The sequence below is a fragment of the Triturus cristatus genome, chromosome 6 (genome assembly GCF_964204655.1).
Source record: "Triturus cristatus chromosome 6, aTriCri1.1, whole genome shotgun sequence".
Classification (NCBI taxonomy): Eukaryota; Metazoa; Chordata; class Amphibia; order Caudata; family Salamandridae; genus Triturus; species Triturus cristatus.
Window position 1 is genome coordinate 1,136,721,730 of NC_140589.1, and position 15,764 is coordinate 1,136,737,493.

General features: G+C 43.1%; 1 protein-coding gene across 5 annotated transcripts in view; it reads left to right on the plus strand.

Moving 5' to 3' along the window:
* TTC13 (tetratricopeptide repeat domain 13) overlaps positions 1–15,764 on the plus strand; it is a 1,316,170-nt gene that overhangs the window by 464,252 nt on the left and 836,154 nt on the right. For all 5 annotated transcript variants that reach the window (XM_085612046.1, XM_085612047.1, XM_085612049.1 and 2 more), the window contains exon 10: positions 14,244–14,385. In XM_085612046.1, the coding sequence (XP_085468172.1) occupies positions 14,244–14,385 (142 nt within the window). The remainder of the gene's footprint in view (positions 1–14,243; positions 14,386–15,764) is intronic.

Sequence of the window (15,764 nt, forward strand, 5' to 3'; positions counted from 1 at the left end):
ACCTCTCTGCAAACGTTCACTAAGCAATACTGCCTGGACAATCCGGTCCCTAGGGTCGGGCAGTTCGCGTATTCGGTTCTGCAGGATCTTTTGGTGTGAAATTGTTTTGCAGATCCCCCTCCGGGGAGGTATTGCTTGAGTATCTATTCTAAGGTAGGGAATCTACAGCTAGAAGTCTCTTTCTGATGGTCAAGTTACTTAACTTTGTTAGCTCCTTATCTGGTAGAGACTATCTAGCTGCAGATTCCTTAATGACCCACCAATCCTCCCTGTTCTGCTAACAGATTTCTAGGGACAGAGCTATTCCATTTCAGGGCCCTATTTTTGCCAAAAATGGTCAGTATTCTTCGTGGCTCCATGATCCTGGCATGGAAAGTTGTGAAAAGAAACTTACATCAGCGTGCTGGGGTGGCACCTATATAAGCACCATGCACATCACTTCCGTCGTAGATTACACCAACAATGCCAGGTGGAGCAGAACTGCGCCACCCTCTTGTGTGCAGGGTTACTACTCATGAAAAAATGTCTGAAGACGGAAAGCAAAAACAAAGCAAGGCAAGAAGGAAGGTGAATAGAAAGCAAGGCAAGAAAGATTGGAAGGAAGGCAAAAGAAGAAAGAAAGATGGAAGGAAAGGGAAAGAAAGAAGGCAAGAAAGAGAAGAAAAGAGGGAAAAAAGAATGAAAGAAGGGGAGAGGAAGAGAAGAGAAAGACAGAATAAAAAAGGAAAAGAAAGAAGACATTAAAGAAGGAAAGACAAAAGAAAGAAAATAAAAAAGAGAAGACAAAGAAGAAAAAGACAGAAAGCAAAGGAACAAGAGAGAAAAAAGAATGATAGAAGACAAAAAAAAGTAAAGAAAGAAATTAGGAAAGATAATGAAAGAAGGAAATTAGGGGGGAAAAGCAAATTAGTAAAGAAACCAGAAACGAAAGGTAAAATGTAAATAGAGGATAACTTAATGCAAAACATTTTCAATGGACTCAACCTGATCTGGTGTGCTGTGAAATAGCAAAAAACATTGCTCACACCCAACCCCAAAAAAGAAACCAAAAGAATTGTATGTGTCACCACCTTCTCTGTCATCTCAAACCAGGTGCGAAAATCTGTCCTTAAACACTGGCCTATACTGAATGCAGGCAGCCTTAATCTGGAGAAACCATTATTTGCCTTCCGCAAAAATCGCAATTTAAAAGACCACCTTGTGCGAGCAGCAATTCCCAAAAAAACACCTCCCACAACACTTAATTCATATTGGGGTCTCACACCACTGGTGGGGCATGCAAAATGTGGCAACTGTAATTTGTGTGATCTGACGTTAGAAGGCAAATCCTTTTCGTTCGGTGACATTGTCATTAATTCTAATGGTTTCTCGAATTGCAACACATGTAATGTGATTTATTTGATCCAGTGCCCATGCAAGAAAAACTATATTGGGCAGACTACCCAGAAGATTAAAACAAGGATTGGTCAACACCGCAGCAGGATTCGCTGTAATGTCCCTAATGCACCACTGGTAGAACATTTTAATCAGGCTAATCACCAGGACAATGAGATCAAATGGACTGTTCTGCGAATCATCAAGCTACCACCAAGAGGTGGTGATCTGGCACAAATGCTGAACAAAGAAGAACTGAAGCTTATCATTCAACTTGACACAATTCGCAATGGTTTAAACAGAAATGAAGATTGGCTCTCTCTTATTTAGACCCCTCTGCAAATTATGGGAATTCTGTATAACCCCTTGTTTTATGCCTTTGACAATTGTTGAAATTACGATACTGGTTTAACTGATCGTCGTATTGTTTTAACTGATCCACGCTCTGTTTCCGTATTCACCTTCTTCAAGTTACACTGACCCAACATGGCCGCCATCTATTCACTCACGCAATCACGTCCCAGCACGGCCGGCACTTCCTGTCACATGACCCGGGTCCGTTATCACGTGACTCCTGAATCCTTCTTTTACCCTCCAGCCAAGTCGGTCACTACCAACTGGCGATTGTGCGTTCCCCTGGATGCTGGTAAGTGTCACACTGGCGCGCTACTGTGCTCGTTCTCGACGACCTTGCTCCCCTCACCCTTAACTCCCGCGGTATGGTTTTCCACAGGCGGACCTTGGATTCGCAGGCCGTTTTGCTGGGAAGTTGGTCGTTCTTTGAAATTCCCGCAACCTGTTGCATCGTACTACTGGTGAGCGTACATTCCTTCACTCCGCCCTTCCCTTCCCTGGTTACCCTTTCGGGTTCTAATTGTTTTCCGTCCTAGGGTTAGCTGAACCACTGGTATTATCCTGGCTGACCCATGCAAGCAACTCCTCACTTGGACTCCAGTGCAACCTACTCTAGGAGCGATTCGGTTCCTTTTGGGTTAGTTTTCCGCCTTTCCTTCGTTCCCAGTCACGACGCGACCGGCTCACCGTTAGTCTTCACGTCCTCTTGACCTTTTCGCTATTGTGTTCATGTACCACTTCACCGTTAACCTTCTGGCGATTCACCTACACTCCACCACGCACCATCCTAGTCCATTGCACTTGTCCAATTCAGCCTTGAGCGTATGTGCAAGATTCGTTCATTCGGTTCACTTCACCAGCCATACCTTAACTTCGCCTCAACAACCAGCCGCCAGATGTGTCTCTCACGTATGGCATGCAGTGCATGGTTACTGACAGTTTTTCTCACAGTATTATTAGGTTTTAACTTACCTTTCCTTTCTCTCTTAATTTTTCCCCTTCTAATTGTACAGGAATTGTAAATTCAGGCTTTTTACTCCTTCTAGTCCTGATGATGATCTATGTATTGGTTGAATAGATCGAAACGTCGTCGACCCAATGTACAAACATGCATCTTAAACGCACTTGTTAAAAATTGTGCATGTTGTTGTACCTTTAAGAAAGCTTGCCTTTGTATTTGTACTGGCTATAAGCTTCATTCTTCAGCCTGATGTATGTTTTTTGTGTTTGATTGTCTGCACTTTCTGTTTAGTTTGTAAGGACACAGGACTGTGTCCCACTCTACATTCTAATTTTATGTCAGAAATTAATTCTAATTGATCATTAAAACTTCAATGCCCGGCTGGGCATTGTATAAATGATATAGAGCCGACTCTGGTCTATATTTATCGCATGTTGCATTGTTCTTGAAGGACCTGTTGTTTTTCAAAATAGTTAGCACCCTGGGTCCTTCGTACCTTACGGGTTTCCCCTTGTCAAGCTTTAATATGTGAAATAGCAGCAGTCATAAAAGCAAAACACTCTAAAAGTAATTTACAACCGCATTGGCAAGAGATGGGATCTGATAAAGATTAAATGAGCCTCTGACGCGTGTAGCTATCACATCTGGCTCTAAACACGATAACACTGACACTGAAGGAACTAGCCTGTGTGTGGATGAACTTCTTGTGAGAGATCAAAATTCAATCACTCAAAATGAAGTTAAACAGTGGATCAAATAGACTTGCCCATGCTATATCCTGTAGTGGGCGGAAGCAAAATAATGTGAATGACTAGACAGACCAATAGTTGAAGAAAGGTGGCTAAAAACCCTTATATGTAAGTATAGTATACATATTTATTTGTAAAATCAAAAGGTCTTAGCTAATGCCCGATCTAAAATGTGAACAATGAGGGAACTAGTAAAAGAACAGATACTAGGCAGCCGAGAGAACAATGGTTTACTCTGGAAAAAAGTAGAGGGATTACTCAGAACTACCAAGCAGTCTTGTCTTAAGAATTTTTGGGGCCCTAGGTTAAGCATATTTTGGAATCCCCATTCAGAACAGCCTTTAATTTTATTGGCTATTTTCTGCTAATTCAAGCCTGAAGGAAGGAAGCAAGCAATATAGAACAACTGAGAAAGATGAGATTGATTGATAGAAATATCACTTTACGAGGGGCCCCTTGGAAGATGGGGGCCCTGGGCAATAGCCCACTTTCCCATGCCTTAAAGTGTCTCTGCTACAGATAAAAGTGAGAGGGCAGATGGTGAAAAAAAAGAGTGCGGTGGCATCACAAAAGGATGCACTGGATAAAGAGAAGAGACACTCTTTTTAGCCTTCAATTGTTAGGTAATTTTCTTTAGGTCTTGTCTGTGTGAACATGCGCTCTTGCTTGTGAAAGATATTGTGCTGAGTAAGGGGCTTGGAGCCCGCCCATTGCTTAATATTCATGGGATTCCCTGTCACTCATTTGCTGCAGAAAATTTGGCAGCATGAGCAGTCTTCACTTCCTCTTCTTTTGGCAAGGGAACGAACCAATTACTGATTGATTGAGATGGATTAAGGTCTTTCCGCTGCTGGCGCTCTTATTGAGGTAGTATATTTTATTATTTGTTTCTTGTTTTAAACTGAAAACGCACTCAAACATGATCCACATGACTCCTTCAAACATCCTGTGTAGATGCAATTTTCAATTGGTGCCTTTGTTGTACATGGTGTATCGAATGTCACAGCTTTACTGTGAGCTTAATTAAAATTTAAAGTCCCCGGGGTATCTCTCACTTCGGTCTTAATATAACCTCTTGCTTTCTTGCTTTTGTTGGGTCTTCACAGAGGAGCGGCATTCATTTTGTTTTTTAAGTTCTCTAAAGTTAGTCTCAAAAATGGTAATAATGAAGCGAAATTTAGTTACATTTTTAGCTACCTTTTTTGTGTTTGGAGCGTATATAAGAAACTCTTTCAATTCTATCTCTTTGGTTAGGGTCTCCAATTGAGTCTACCTAATTTACTTTAGTGAAGGTGAGCCTTAGTTAAAATAATTATTGCACGTTTGTTTAATGTGGTTTTTTAAATCTGTGTTGTGACCTTTCATGTTTGTCTAAGATATCACAAATCATTCCTCTGCCCGTTTCTTTTAAAAATACTTTTTCCACACAAACAAATATTCGAAATAAAATGTATGCACGGTCATCAGACAGTTGGGAGACGCTGTTCAGTCTGTTAAAGCTTCCCATCTGTCAAGAAGGCCCACAGCCTCTGTTGCGGAGGCACTTTTTGGGAGGATGTTGGTGCACAGCACATGATCAGGGCAGTCTAATGTAACAATGTATATGCTGGGCAAGAGGTCCTACAAAATGTGCTGAGTAGGCAATAATCCAGAGTGTGCTTTATTGTGTAGGAGATGTCCGTGGAAGTCCGACTGAAGAACATCCATGAAGTGTTGGGTATGAGATAGGCCTCTGTGCACTTGAAATCATCAGTGATCACTCACAATACTGTACTTTTGCTGCTAATTGTCTGGAGCCAGTGCTTTAAATGGGCCGGTACTGTCCGGTACTGAGTACTGGCACTTTTGTATTTTAAAAGGGAGAACACCTGCACTACTCAAGAGTAAGGTAATACTTTTAATTGAAGAGTGCCGGCACTTCTCAGAAACAAGCAGGCACTCTTATACAGGGTACCTGCACTTCTATTTTTCCATTTCCAGCATTGTCTGGAGCAAGCATGTTTTATAGGCATTTGGGCAGCGGGTATGCATAGTTAGAGAGGTTCTCAATAACTGTTATGTGCAGTAACACGAATTCATGAATTGTTCGAACAGTTAGGTAATTGTAGCACAAAACGTGGGTTTAAATACACAATATTGCATGGACATATGCACCAGTCTTAGTTGGCCAGAAAGTATCGGGGGGGGGGCAGGGTCACACATAAGACATGAAAACTCACACATGCACACTGAAAGCATGGAATGTTACCTATAAGCAAAAGGGCAGCTTGGGAGCTCTAAAAATACATGTCTGTCCTCTACTTGTCAACCACACACCTGATCTCAGGAGGCTGAAAACAGTTCATATTACTCTTACAGTTGAAAGACCAGCAAGTCGTGGTTCACTTGCGTGCACTTAATATTGAGGTACAACCAACTGTTGGCTATTACACACTCAGTATGGAGTAAAAGTAACCCAAGCTTTGGTAATCAAACTCCTTGATTATGCCTCGGCTTAGTCTAAAACTCCGAAAACAAAGCCCTCCACAGGCTCCTGCTGGAATCTAGAATCCAATTCGAAGTGCTCTGCGCCATGCACAAGTCCTACTCGGTGGAAGCCCCGCAGCGCTTACAAAAACTGCAGTCTCCTCATGCTGTGGCCAGATGCCTTTTATCAGCCAAATCTAACGCGATTCAGCGAAGAGATTTCAGGAGACTAAAACGGGCAAGCAGGTCACTGGCAGGTCACAGGGGGTGCAAGCATTCCCTTACTGAGGGTAGAAGTCATCTACCGCGTTTCTGCAAACTCTATCTAGAGTTGCTCGCTTTGTGGTACTTTAAAATTTGGGACCGCGTAGGAGGCAGGGCCCTACCCTGCCTATTCCTGTATCAGCGAACCGCGAATGGCCAATGCAGTATGTACAAGTGCTTTGCATAACGTTTTATCGATAAATGCACTTTGTATATGATATTACACATTGACTTCGCGGGTTCCATCTTGGAGCGGTGGCCATCTTATGGTTGCCCTCACATAGGCTACACATTAAGGACAAGTGCAGGCCTTGAGAACACATGTGCCTCCCATTGACTTCTCTGTGACTTGTGCGACTTGGCTCCACCGCCCCAGGTCAGTCCGGTCCCACGAGCTACCCGTCCTACGGCCACCTGTGATTAGCATCAGGGTTTGACACACCATAAAGCCTTTTCATCCCACACAAGCCTCCGGCTAATCTCTTTCACAACTGACTCTTCCTGTTTTATGGCTTGTTTTACAAACAGGAGGTGCCCGTGTTTATTGGGGTCTGCTGATATCTGATGTGGGATCTGAGCCTCGCTGGGTAAATAATTGTGGGCTGGCTGAACTGGAATGTGGGATGGTCATCATGACTCTGCCTTTTCGTTTTGTAATGAATACATATGAATGACCATATCGTAAAACGAGGAATGTGTGCCTGAAGCATGATATTTTGTATATAGGGAGAAGGCCGTTTCTGTAAGTTAAGCAGTCTCCTGAGAACATACATTGTGTTGTACTTCTCGGATACCTGTAATTGGTCTGCAGCCAATAAATACGATCTTTGACTTCACCTAGAAGACTCTGTGTTTCTGTGGGTCTGAAACAGGAAGAACTCGAAGTCTTAGGGTGTGTTCCCCTGCACCGCTGGGTTTTAAAAACCCAGTACTTCAGTTGGCGCCCAACTCGGGGCGATTTCAGCGGTACCGGTCCAAGCCAGAGGTTCGTGAGGAGCTTCGTGTGGAAATTCTGGAGGAAGGCCGCCGCTTCATCGACCCCTGCATTTCGACGTGGTCCGAAAGTCTTTTCTGCGAGGTTCTCCGCGTCCCGACGGCTACGGAGGACTGCTGCCCTGATTAATCGCCCTGTTTTGGACCCTTGATGATTTGGTAGAGCGAAACAATTGAGAGAGTCTTCTGGTGACGCCATCGATCATCGATACCTCAGTTAAGTATAAGTGTGGAGCGTCTCCCAGTTTGTTTGGTATCCTTCGGGAATTTGGTATCCTTCGGGATCGCTTTGATTTGGAACTTGCAAGTGCCAAAGCCAGAGGACTCGTGTATTCCCGAGACTATCGTATTCGATAATCCTTTGAAGTTTGAAACTAGACTAGTGAGCAAAGATGCCTGGTTCTAGTATATTTGGTAATTGGTTTTGTTTGGGTTGTAAAAGGGATTCCCAATTGGAGGATTCGTGTCCGGTTCCTCCAATTGGAACTCCAACTTATGAGCTTTATATAAAACATGGCATGGGCCCCATCGCATATAATGAAGTATGGATCCGATACACCAGAAAGGACGGTGTTTTGAAATGGCCCCAAAATGGTAGTTTCGATACAGATATCTTAGATAATTTGGAAGTTAAATTATTTAAAAAGAAAGCCCGGCCGGCGATGTTTGATTCTTTCCGCCTATGGCGAAAGGAAGCCAAACAGAAGGAAATTAAGCTAGCAAAAAGAAATAGGAGAGAAAAAGGTATGTCGATAATGCAAGCAGCTGTGCAATTTAAAGATAATGAGGAGGAACAAAGGAATGAACAGATTCATCGACAGCGGAAACTAGGGATCGATAAATGTTACCCAGTTTTGCCACACCTTCAGCAAGATGTGTTAAAAGAGAAGGAGAAAGATCCCCTTATGTCACATTTGCTGAGTTCGCCACCTCCGTATGCGCAGAGTGCTACAGCACCTCCACAACCCTTGAATGTACAGCCTCCAGTTAATGTGCCGCAAGCTTTCCTGCAGCCGCCAGCTCCTCCTCAGCCGGCGCCTACTCTTGTGGCGCAGCCCCATCAAGGGCCGCCGACTTTGCCGCCTGCATCCCCTTTGCCTTCTGTGACTTTGCCTGCCCCATCAACTGCCTCCCTTGGCGCTCTTCCTGATACTGTCCTTGCATCTGCATCTACACCTACTGTGCTTCCCTCTGTCTTTCCCCCTGTTTTTGCCTCACCCTCTCCTTCTACACGACAAAGAATAGCTAGTGCAGTCACTGGTTTCATATCGCCTTTATTTGGGTCGTCTAGTGCGACCCCTGACTCAAAGCGTAAGCAGTTGCGTAGTCAGCGGCCTGGTTCTGAAGAGAAAGAAGTATTAGACCACATGGCACGTAACTGGATTGTTCATCCATCCAGGTATAATGTGGAGTCTGTCATGAGTGTCTTTCGTCAATGGGAAACACCAAAGCAAAGATATGTTTTTGAGAGAATGTGAGAATTCCCCTGTGAAGAATTGGAAGATCATGGCCTAGACTCAAGCCCGCAGGAGTTGTGTCGCTTACGGTTTGAATTTGACAAAGGCACGATTGTGGGCCCCAACGTTGATAGAGCAATTACGACATTGTTGTCCTTCAGGAATGGGGATTGTCATCAGTCACTGTTCGAACAAGAGTTCGCTGTAGGAAAAAAGGGAAGAGTGCGACAATACCCTATGAGAGAAGTCCCTCCGGTATGGAAGGAAGCCGTTGCGGCTGATGCCGCCCGAGGTATTGCTGCTGCTCCAGCTCATTTCCAGCGTGTTTGGGTGCATGTCCCTTGGAAACGATCTGAAGTAATAGCGCTTAAACAGACATTGCCTGATCCCCGTAAAAACCCTGCAGGATATTATAAGGAGTTGTCACAGACGGCAGGATCATGTATCATGAATCTAGCTGACATAGATATGTTGTTTGGAAATGTTGTTCCACAGCCTTTGTGGGGATTGATTCGTAATGCAGATCATGCTGCAGAGTTAGGTGATACATGGGCTAATATAATGATGGACAAGATGGTGGTGCCAAGCCTGACCCTTTGGTAGCAGAACTCCCTGGTAGAATTATCACTTACATGAAGACTTTAATGCCCGCGATGCGTGTGAATTGGGATAAATTGTCGGCGTGTAAGCAAAAGGAAGATGAAACAGTGTCTGATTTCTTTACAAGGTTTGAAGAAACATTTATTGACCACAGTGGTCAAGATATGAGTACTGAAGGTGGCCAACGGTTATTTGTTGATAAATTTGTGCATAATTTGCTTCCCGAGTTGTGTAAGAAGTTAAAAGATTCAGAGAGTTCTTGGGCTGTTTCCTCATCAGCGCAAATACTGGCTACTGCACAGTATTACGAAAATGGAGATAAGGATGAGAAAGATAAAGCAGACAAGAAAACGAAAGAGCTAAAAACGAAGATTCTTTTACAGCAAGCTTACCCGCCACGTGGTGGCCAGAGTAATTATCAGCCACAGCCACAGTTTCAGAGAAACATGCAAAGGTACGAGTATTCTCAACCACGTGCTCCTGTAGGCCCTAATCAATGTTCATATTGCAAAGAAGAGGGTCATTTCAAGTATAGTTGTCCTATTCTGCTACAACGCGCTAATGGCGCTTTTAGCACCAGAGGTAGAGGTGGTCAACAAGCTCCTAGAGGTAGGGGACGCGGGAATGTTCCCCAGAACGCGCGCCCCCTTCCATCTCAAAATACGATTAATAGTTTTGATCAGCAAGGCAATGCAACTGGTAGGACAGCTCAGTACTATAACAATGACTATTATGCAGAGGATGAAAATGTAGAAAGTAATGATTACTAGAACAGCCATAGACAGAGAGAGGGAGTTGTTTCAGTGCCAGTGGATCAGAGTGGACCGTATGTTAAGGTAACTACAGCGGGTGTAACAGAGCCCTTTCTGCTGGACACTGGTGCTGCAAAGAGTTCAATTATGCATTCAAAACTCCCTGGCGCGCCTTTGTCTGGCGAAATGAATGTTTCAGTAGGTTTTTCTGGCGCCCCGGTTAGGAACCCGATTTCTAGTCCTATGCCCCTTTCTGTTGGACCTTGTGAGCTAAAAGCACCCCTCATCCTAACGACAGGTTGTGGTGAAAATCTGTTAGGGTTGGATTTGTTAAAAAGGTTGCATGCAACGCTATATTGTTCTCCCACAGGAGTACAACTTACATTGGGTAAGGAAGTGATTTCCCTGATGTACTTGTCAAAGAATACATTGCCACCTGAATTGTCATCCCTTCCGGATGTCCTTTGGGCTACTGGTCCCAATGATGTGGGCCTCTTGGAAATACCGCCATATGTGGTCACTTTAAAGGCCAATGTCAGATTGCCACGCATTCCCCAGTATAAGATCTCCAATGAAGGTCAGAAAGCTTTGTTAGCAATTGTCAGTGATTTGATTAAAAAGGGTGTAATTGAGGAGACAAGAGGCAACGTTTGCAATAGTCCTGTTTTACCTGTTTTAAAACGAATGGACCCTTCACAGCCACCTGTTTACAGATTTGTGATTGATCTTAGAGAGGTAAACAAGATTGTTGTACCACAGTTTCCAGTTGTCCCTGATATAACTGCCTTGTTAACTATGATTCCAGCCTCCGCAGCATGGTTCTCAGTGATTGATTTAAAGAATGCCTTCTTTAGCATCCCAATTGCAGAAGAGAGCAGGGACATTTTTGGCTTCAGTTTAGGAGGTCGAAGCTTCCGCTTTAAACGCGCTCCACAGGGCTACTGTGAAAGCCCATCAATATACAGTCAGGCTTTAAAGGCGCAGCTTGATGCACTTGTTTTACCTAGTGGCGCTACCCTTATTCAGTACGTTGACGATTTACTAATCGCAGCGGATACTGAAAAGTTTTGCAAAGAAGCTACATTGTCATTGTTGCGTCATTTGTCTGCCTTTCATCACAAAGTGTCTCTCTCAAAACTGCAATACTGTCGACAAGAAGTGACCTACTTAGGTCATCTCTTATCGAAGGAGGGAAGGAAACTGACCCCAGAAAGAATTCGCGCCATTGCTCAATTGAGCGTGCCAAGAACACAGAGAGAAGTGCGTGCTTTCTTGGGCATTACTTCATACTGGAGGCACTGGATCCCGAGTTTTTCTTTACTGGCAAAACCTTTGTTAGCATTAACCTGTAAAAATACACCAAACCCTGTCCCATGGTCTGAAGAGTGTCAGAAAAGTTTTTTGGAATTGCGTAATGCATTATGTTCAGCTTCTGTGTTGGGTACCCCTGACTACAGCAAGCCTTTTACATTGTATGTTCATGAAAAGGAAGGTTGCGCATTATCAGTGTTAACACAGCCTTTTGGCGACAGACCACGTCCATGCGCATATTTTTCGTCAACGTTGTACACGGTAGCGAGGGCATTGCCAAGTTGTTTGAGAGCTACAGCCGCAGCAGCTGTGTCTATTCGACAGTCTGCTGGACTAGTGATGGATAATACATTGATTGTAATGGTTCCACATGCTGTGGACACATTGTTAAACCGGACCAAGACACAGCACTTAACTAGTGCGCGATTGTCAGGATATGAATTGACACTTTTGGCAAATCATATACACGTAAAGAGATGCAACACGTTGAATCCAGCTACATTATTGCCAGTTCCAGCAGACATAGATGAGATTGAGCAGCATGATTGTCTGTTCAGAACAGATGAAGAAACGAAAGGGAGAGTGGATCTCAAAGATACTCCCCTAACTGAGTGTGATGGTACCTTATGGGTGGATGGTTCGTGCTTCAAGCTTCCGAATGGTGATACGACTGCTGCATATGCTATCACGACTTTGCACACGATTGTTGAGACTGCACGCATACCACATAATTCGGCTCAAGCAGCAGAATTAATTGCCCTTACAAGAGCATGCGTGTTGTCTGAAGGAATGAAAGTGAACATATATACTGACAGCCAGTACGCCTTTGGCGTGGCCCATAGTTTTGGGCGATTATGGAAAGAACGTGGGTTCCTGACTTCGCATGGAGCTAAAATTCAGAATGGTCAGTTAGTGAATGATCTCCTTGAGTCACTGACCTTACCGTTACAAGTTGCAATCATGAAATGCAGTGCGCACAAGAAGGTCACTGATGATGTTGGTCGTGGTAATGCATTTGCTGACGAAATCGCGAAAGAAACAGCAAAAGATGTGAAGACTCGAATGTATGTTGTAGGCCCTGCAAGATGGGTTGGTGATGTCGGAATGTGTGAAGACACGATAGAGAGTGTAAAGTCCCTTCAAGCTGAAGACACAGAGAAAGAATTGAGCAAGTGGAGAGAAAGTAAGGGTAAATTGGATGAGAATGGTTGTTGGGTTGATTTGTCAGAACATCGGCGATGGTTGTTACCTGATGCATATGTGCTTCCAGTGGTTACTATGGCACACGGAATGGCACATATCAGTGTGAAAGGAATTTGTAAGTTGTTGGCCCCAGTATGGCAGAACGCTGGAATTCCCAAGTGTGCAGAGAATGTGGTCAAGAATTGTATGGTATGTTTGAAATACAACGCTAGTAGGGGAACACCGACTCCCCACCACGCTTCGAGTAATTGTGCTGTTCAACTTCAGCATTTACTATGCATTCGGAACTTTTTGAAGTGACTGAAAAGTGCATTGAAGCACTTAACAAAAAACGGTAAAAAAAAACGAAATGAGTTACGGAATCTAGTCACAAATATTCCGGCAAACCTAAATAATAAGAAATATTCGAATTTAAGGTCTTAACTAAGCCAAAGAAAATGTGCTGCCAGTAGAGGAATACGTTTGCAAATTGTCATGCAAGATAGATCACACAACCCACAATGTTGCGAGTTAACTGTTCTGTATCACACGGATTTTTATACTGTAACTTCCCGTGGTGCTGTAAAAGGATTCACTGTGTTTGCTGGTTTGACTCTGGTTTGTATTCTTGCTTTACTTTTTGGTCTAAATCTTGTCACGTTGGAGAGAGAAACCGATATACCCCCGTAGATGCACGCACAAACCCGAACTACAAGAATCTCCAAATTCTTGTCTTGACCCACAGCATGCCGGACCATGTGCACATGTGCAACCAGTAGGAACCAGCCTGAGGAAGCAATTTACACGCGCTACAGTCCCAGAAGCAGGGGCAGAATTTCTGCCCGTCAAAATTTTCTTTCCAGTTCTCACATCCTGAAAATGGAACAGCTGGAAGTATGAGTAAGCATAAATTGCTAATGTTATACCGCAGCTTACCTACTGTTGGTTGTAAGTCACCTTCACTCAAAGCTGTCCATGGTTCCTGTTCTTGCTTGCACAGGGACTGAGGGACGAGGTAGACAGAGGACTCATAGGGACAGGGAAAGTAAGCCTGAAATGCCAGATTCTGTTCATTACTATTTAATTTTGGTATTATGTCATGCAGTGCCTACTATATTGCTGTATACTCACTTTTGTGCGGGGAGGCTATTGGAACCTTCTGGTATATTATTGAACAGGACAACTCTTGAAATCGAGATATAGAATTGGAGTCTTCCCTATCACAGATTATTGCACCAATGTGGAGAAGTGCCGGTGATCTTTCAAATAAAAAAGAAAGTGCAGGTACTTAGTACCTGACAATACCTGCCCATTTTAGCCCTGTACCTAACAGTATCTTTCAATTTTAGCCTTGGTGCAGGGTGAATAACGTGTTCGCTATCCACGATGCCTATATTCTAATTGAGTCTCTCGGTTGCTACTTTGATCAGACACAGCCTATCGCCTGAAAAATAGGAAAACTAGAAAAATTGCCATTACCCAAGAATAGCTGAGGTAAGTGGACAAAAGAGTAAGATCAGCGGCTCTTCTGTCATCAGCATGCAGTTTACATTCGTGCTAGGAAATAAGTACATTCATAGTATTAATAACCTGGACCGCTCATAGTTTTCTTTTTGGGAAGCAAGCTTGAGCCTTAAGTCTATTCTCTAGAGGGTGCTGTGCCGCTAAAGAATTAAGATTCATTGTTTTTGAAGTTACAGAGCATTCTATTGTTATATTTGTATTATATTTGTAATTGAATGTAGAATTCTAAATTCAGACTAGTTTTTGTCACCTTCAGAGAGCTTGGAAATTTTGATGCCGCTACAGAGAACTTCCAGAAGGCTTTAATGCTGGACCAGAATCATGTCCAGACGCTTCAACTCAGGGGAATGATGCTTTATCATCATGGAAGCTTGCAGGAAGCACTGCAGAATTTTAAGGTATGTCAATCCTCCAGTATCAACATTTCACCAGCGTTTCATCATTTGAATGTTCATGTGATTACCATGCGCTCCAAGACACCCTCAACTTTCTTTTTATGTTTTATCCTTAAATGTAAATTGTGTTATTAAGACCAAGGAAAGGGAAATAATCACATTTACATTATTTTATTAGACTGTTTAAATATTGGGTTATTGAAGTGTGTTTTGTTCCTGTGTCCAAATAGGGGATAGTTGCTTGCATTGTTTTCTTGATTGCAATGTGAGTTTATCATTTCTCCTCAGGTGAGCTGCATTGTTCCTCTTCTTTTCCCCCTTATTTTTTGCAAGTATTAAACCTCTGTGGTTGCATTTTTCGCTACAAGCCATTTTGGTGTATATGTTTTTTCAGCATCGTCGTAGTGACAAAATTCATCCCGTGGGCTAAACTTCAAACGGACGTCTCAGAATTCTGAATTGCCAGATTTAAAGGTGTGTGTGTGTGTGTTCTCTCCCTTCCCCAGCCCACTCTTTCCCTCCCACTGCCCTGATAATGTTGCCTCAACAATCAAATTTAAAGCCCTATTTCTTCATTAGTCGCCCCTTTTAGAGCTGTGCAAAAGTCTGTTTGTGGGGTGCACTTCGGTTTCATTATTTTTTTCCAAGCTCATTGCTTTTCCCTCTAAATATGCAGGAAATGTAGTTGTATTTTTAGCCATGATCACTTTGTACTGATTTATAGCCTCAACCAGAATTATCAATAATTATTTCTTTCTTTCCCATGTTTGAGTATGAATTTTATCACATATCTGAATGGATGGAGGTATCGCATCTAGGAGTGATATGCAAAGTAGCTTGTCAATCTCCATATGTGATTCCCAACTATGTTTCTCTAGTCTAGGAAATGATCAGAATACCTGCCCGTTGTTCATTTGTGCTGTGAACTTCCACCATTAAGAAACCGCTTGTCACTTTGCTCTGAAATTCTTCGTACGATGGAGACATTGAGTTTGCCATTATTGGTGCATTAGTAGCAGACACCAAATTCATGGTGACCTGTCCCTGCTGTGGTTCAAGGGTATATTTTGTTGTTCATAAGGTGTGTCTAGAGCTGCTTTGATGCCAAGGAACTTCTGTATATATACTGCCTAGCTTGCAGATAAACAGTTAAGAATTAGGTAATCCAATTTTTCCCCCAGTTGCCTTAAAACATTTTATCTGGCCTTTATTTATAGATTTGTTTGGGCACCTCCTCCTCGCCTCCTTTTTTGGTGAAATGTGTTAAGCAGGCACTGTCTCTCCTGCTAGTGATTCAGGATTTGGAATTTGCATTCCTTTAGGTCATTTGCTTTTTCCCTGAATTGCCCCTGCTCTTTTGGGTCATTAATAACAGTGTTTTG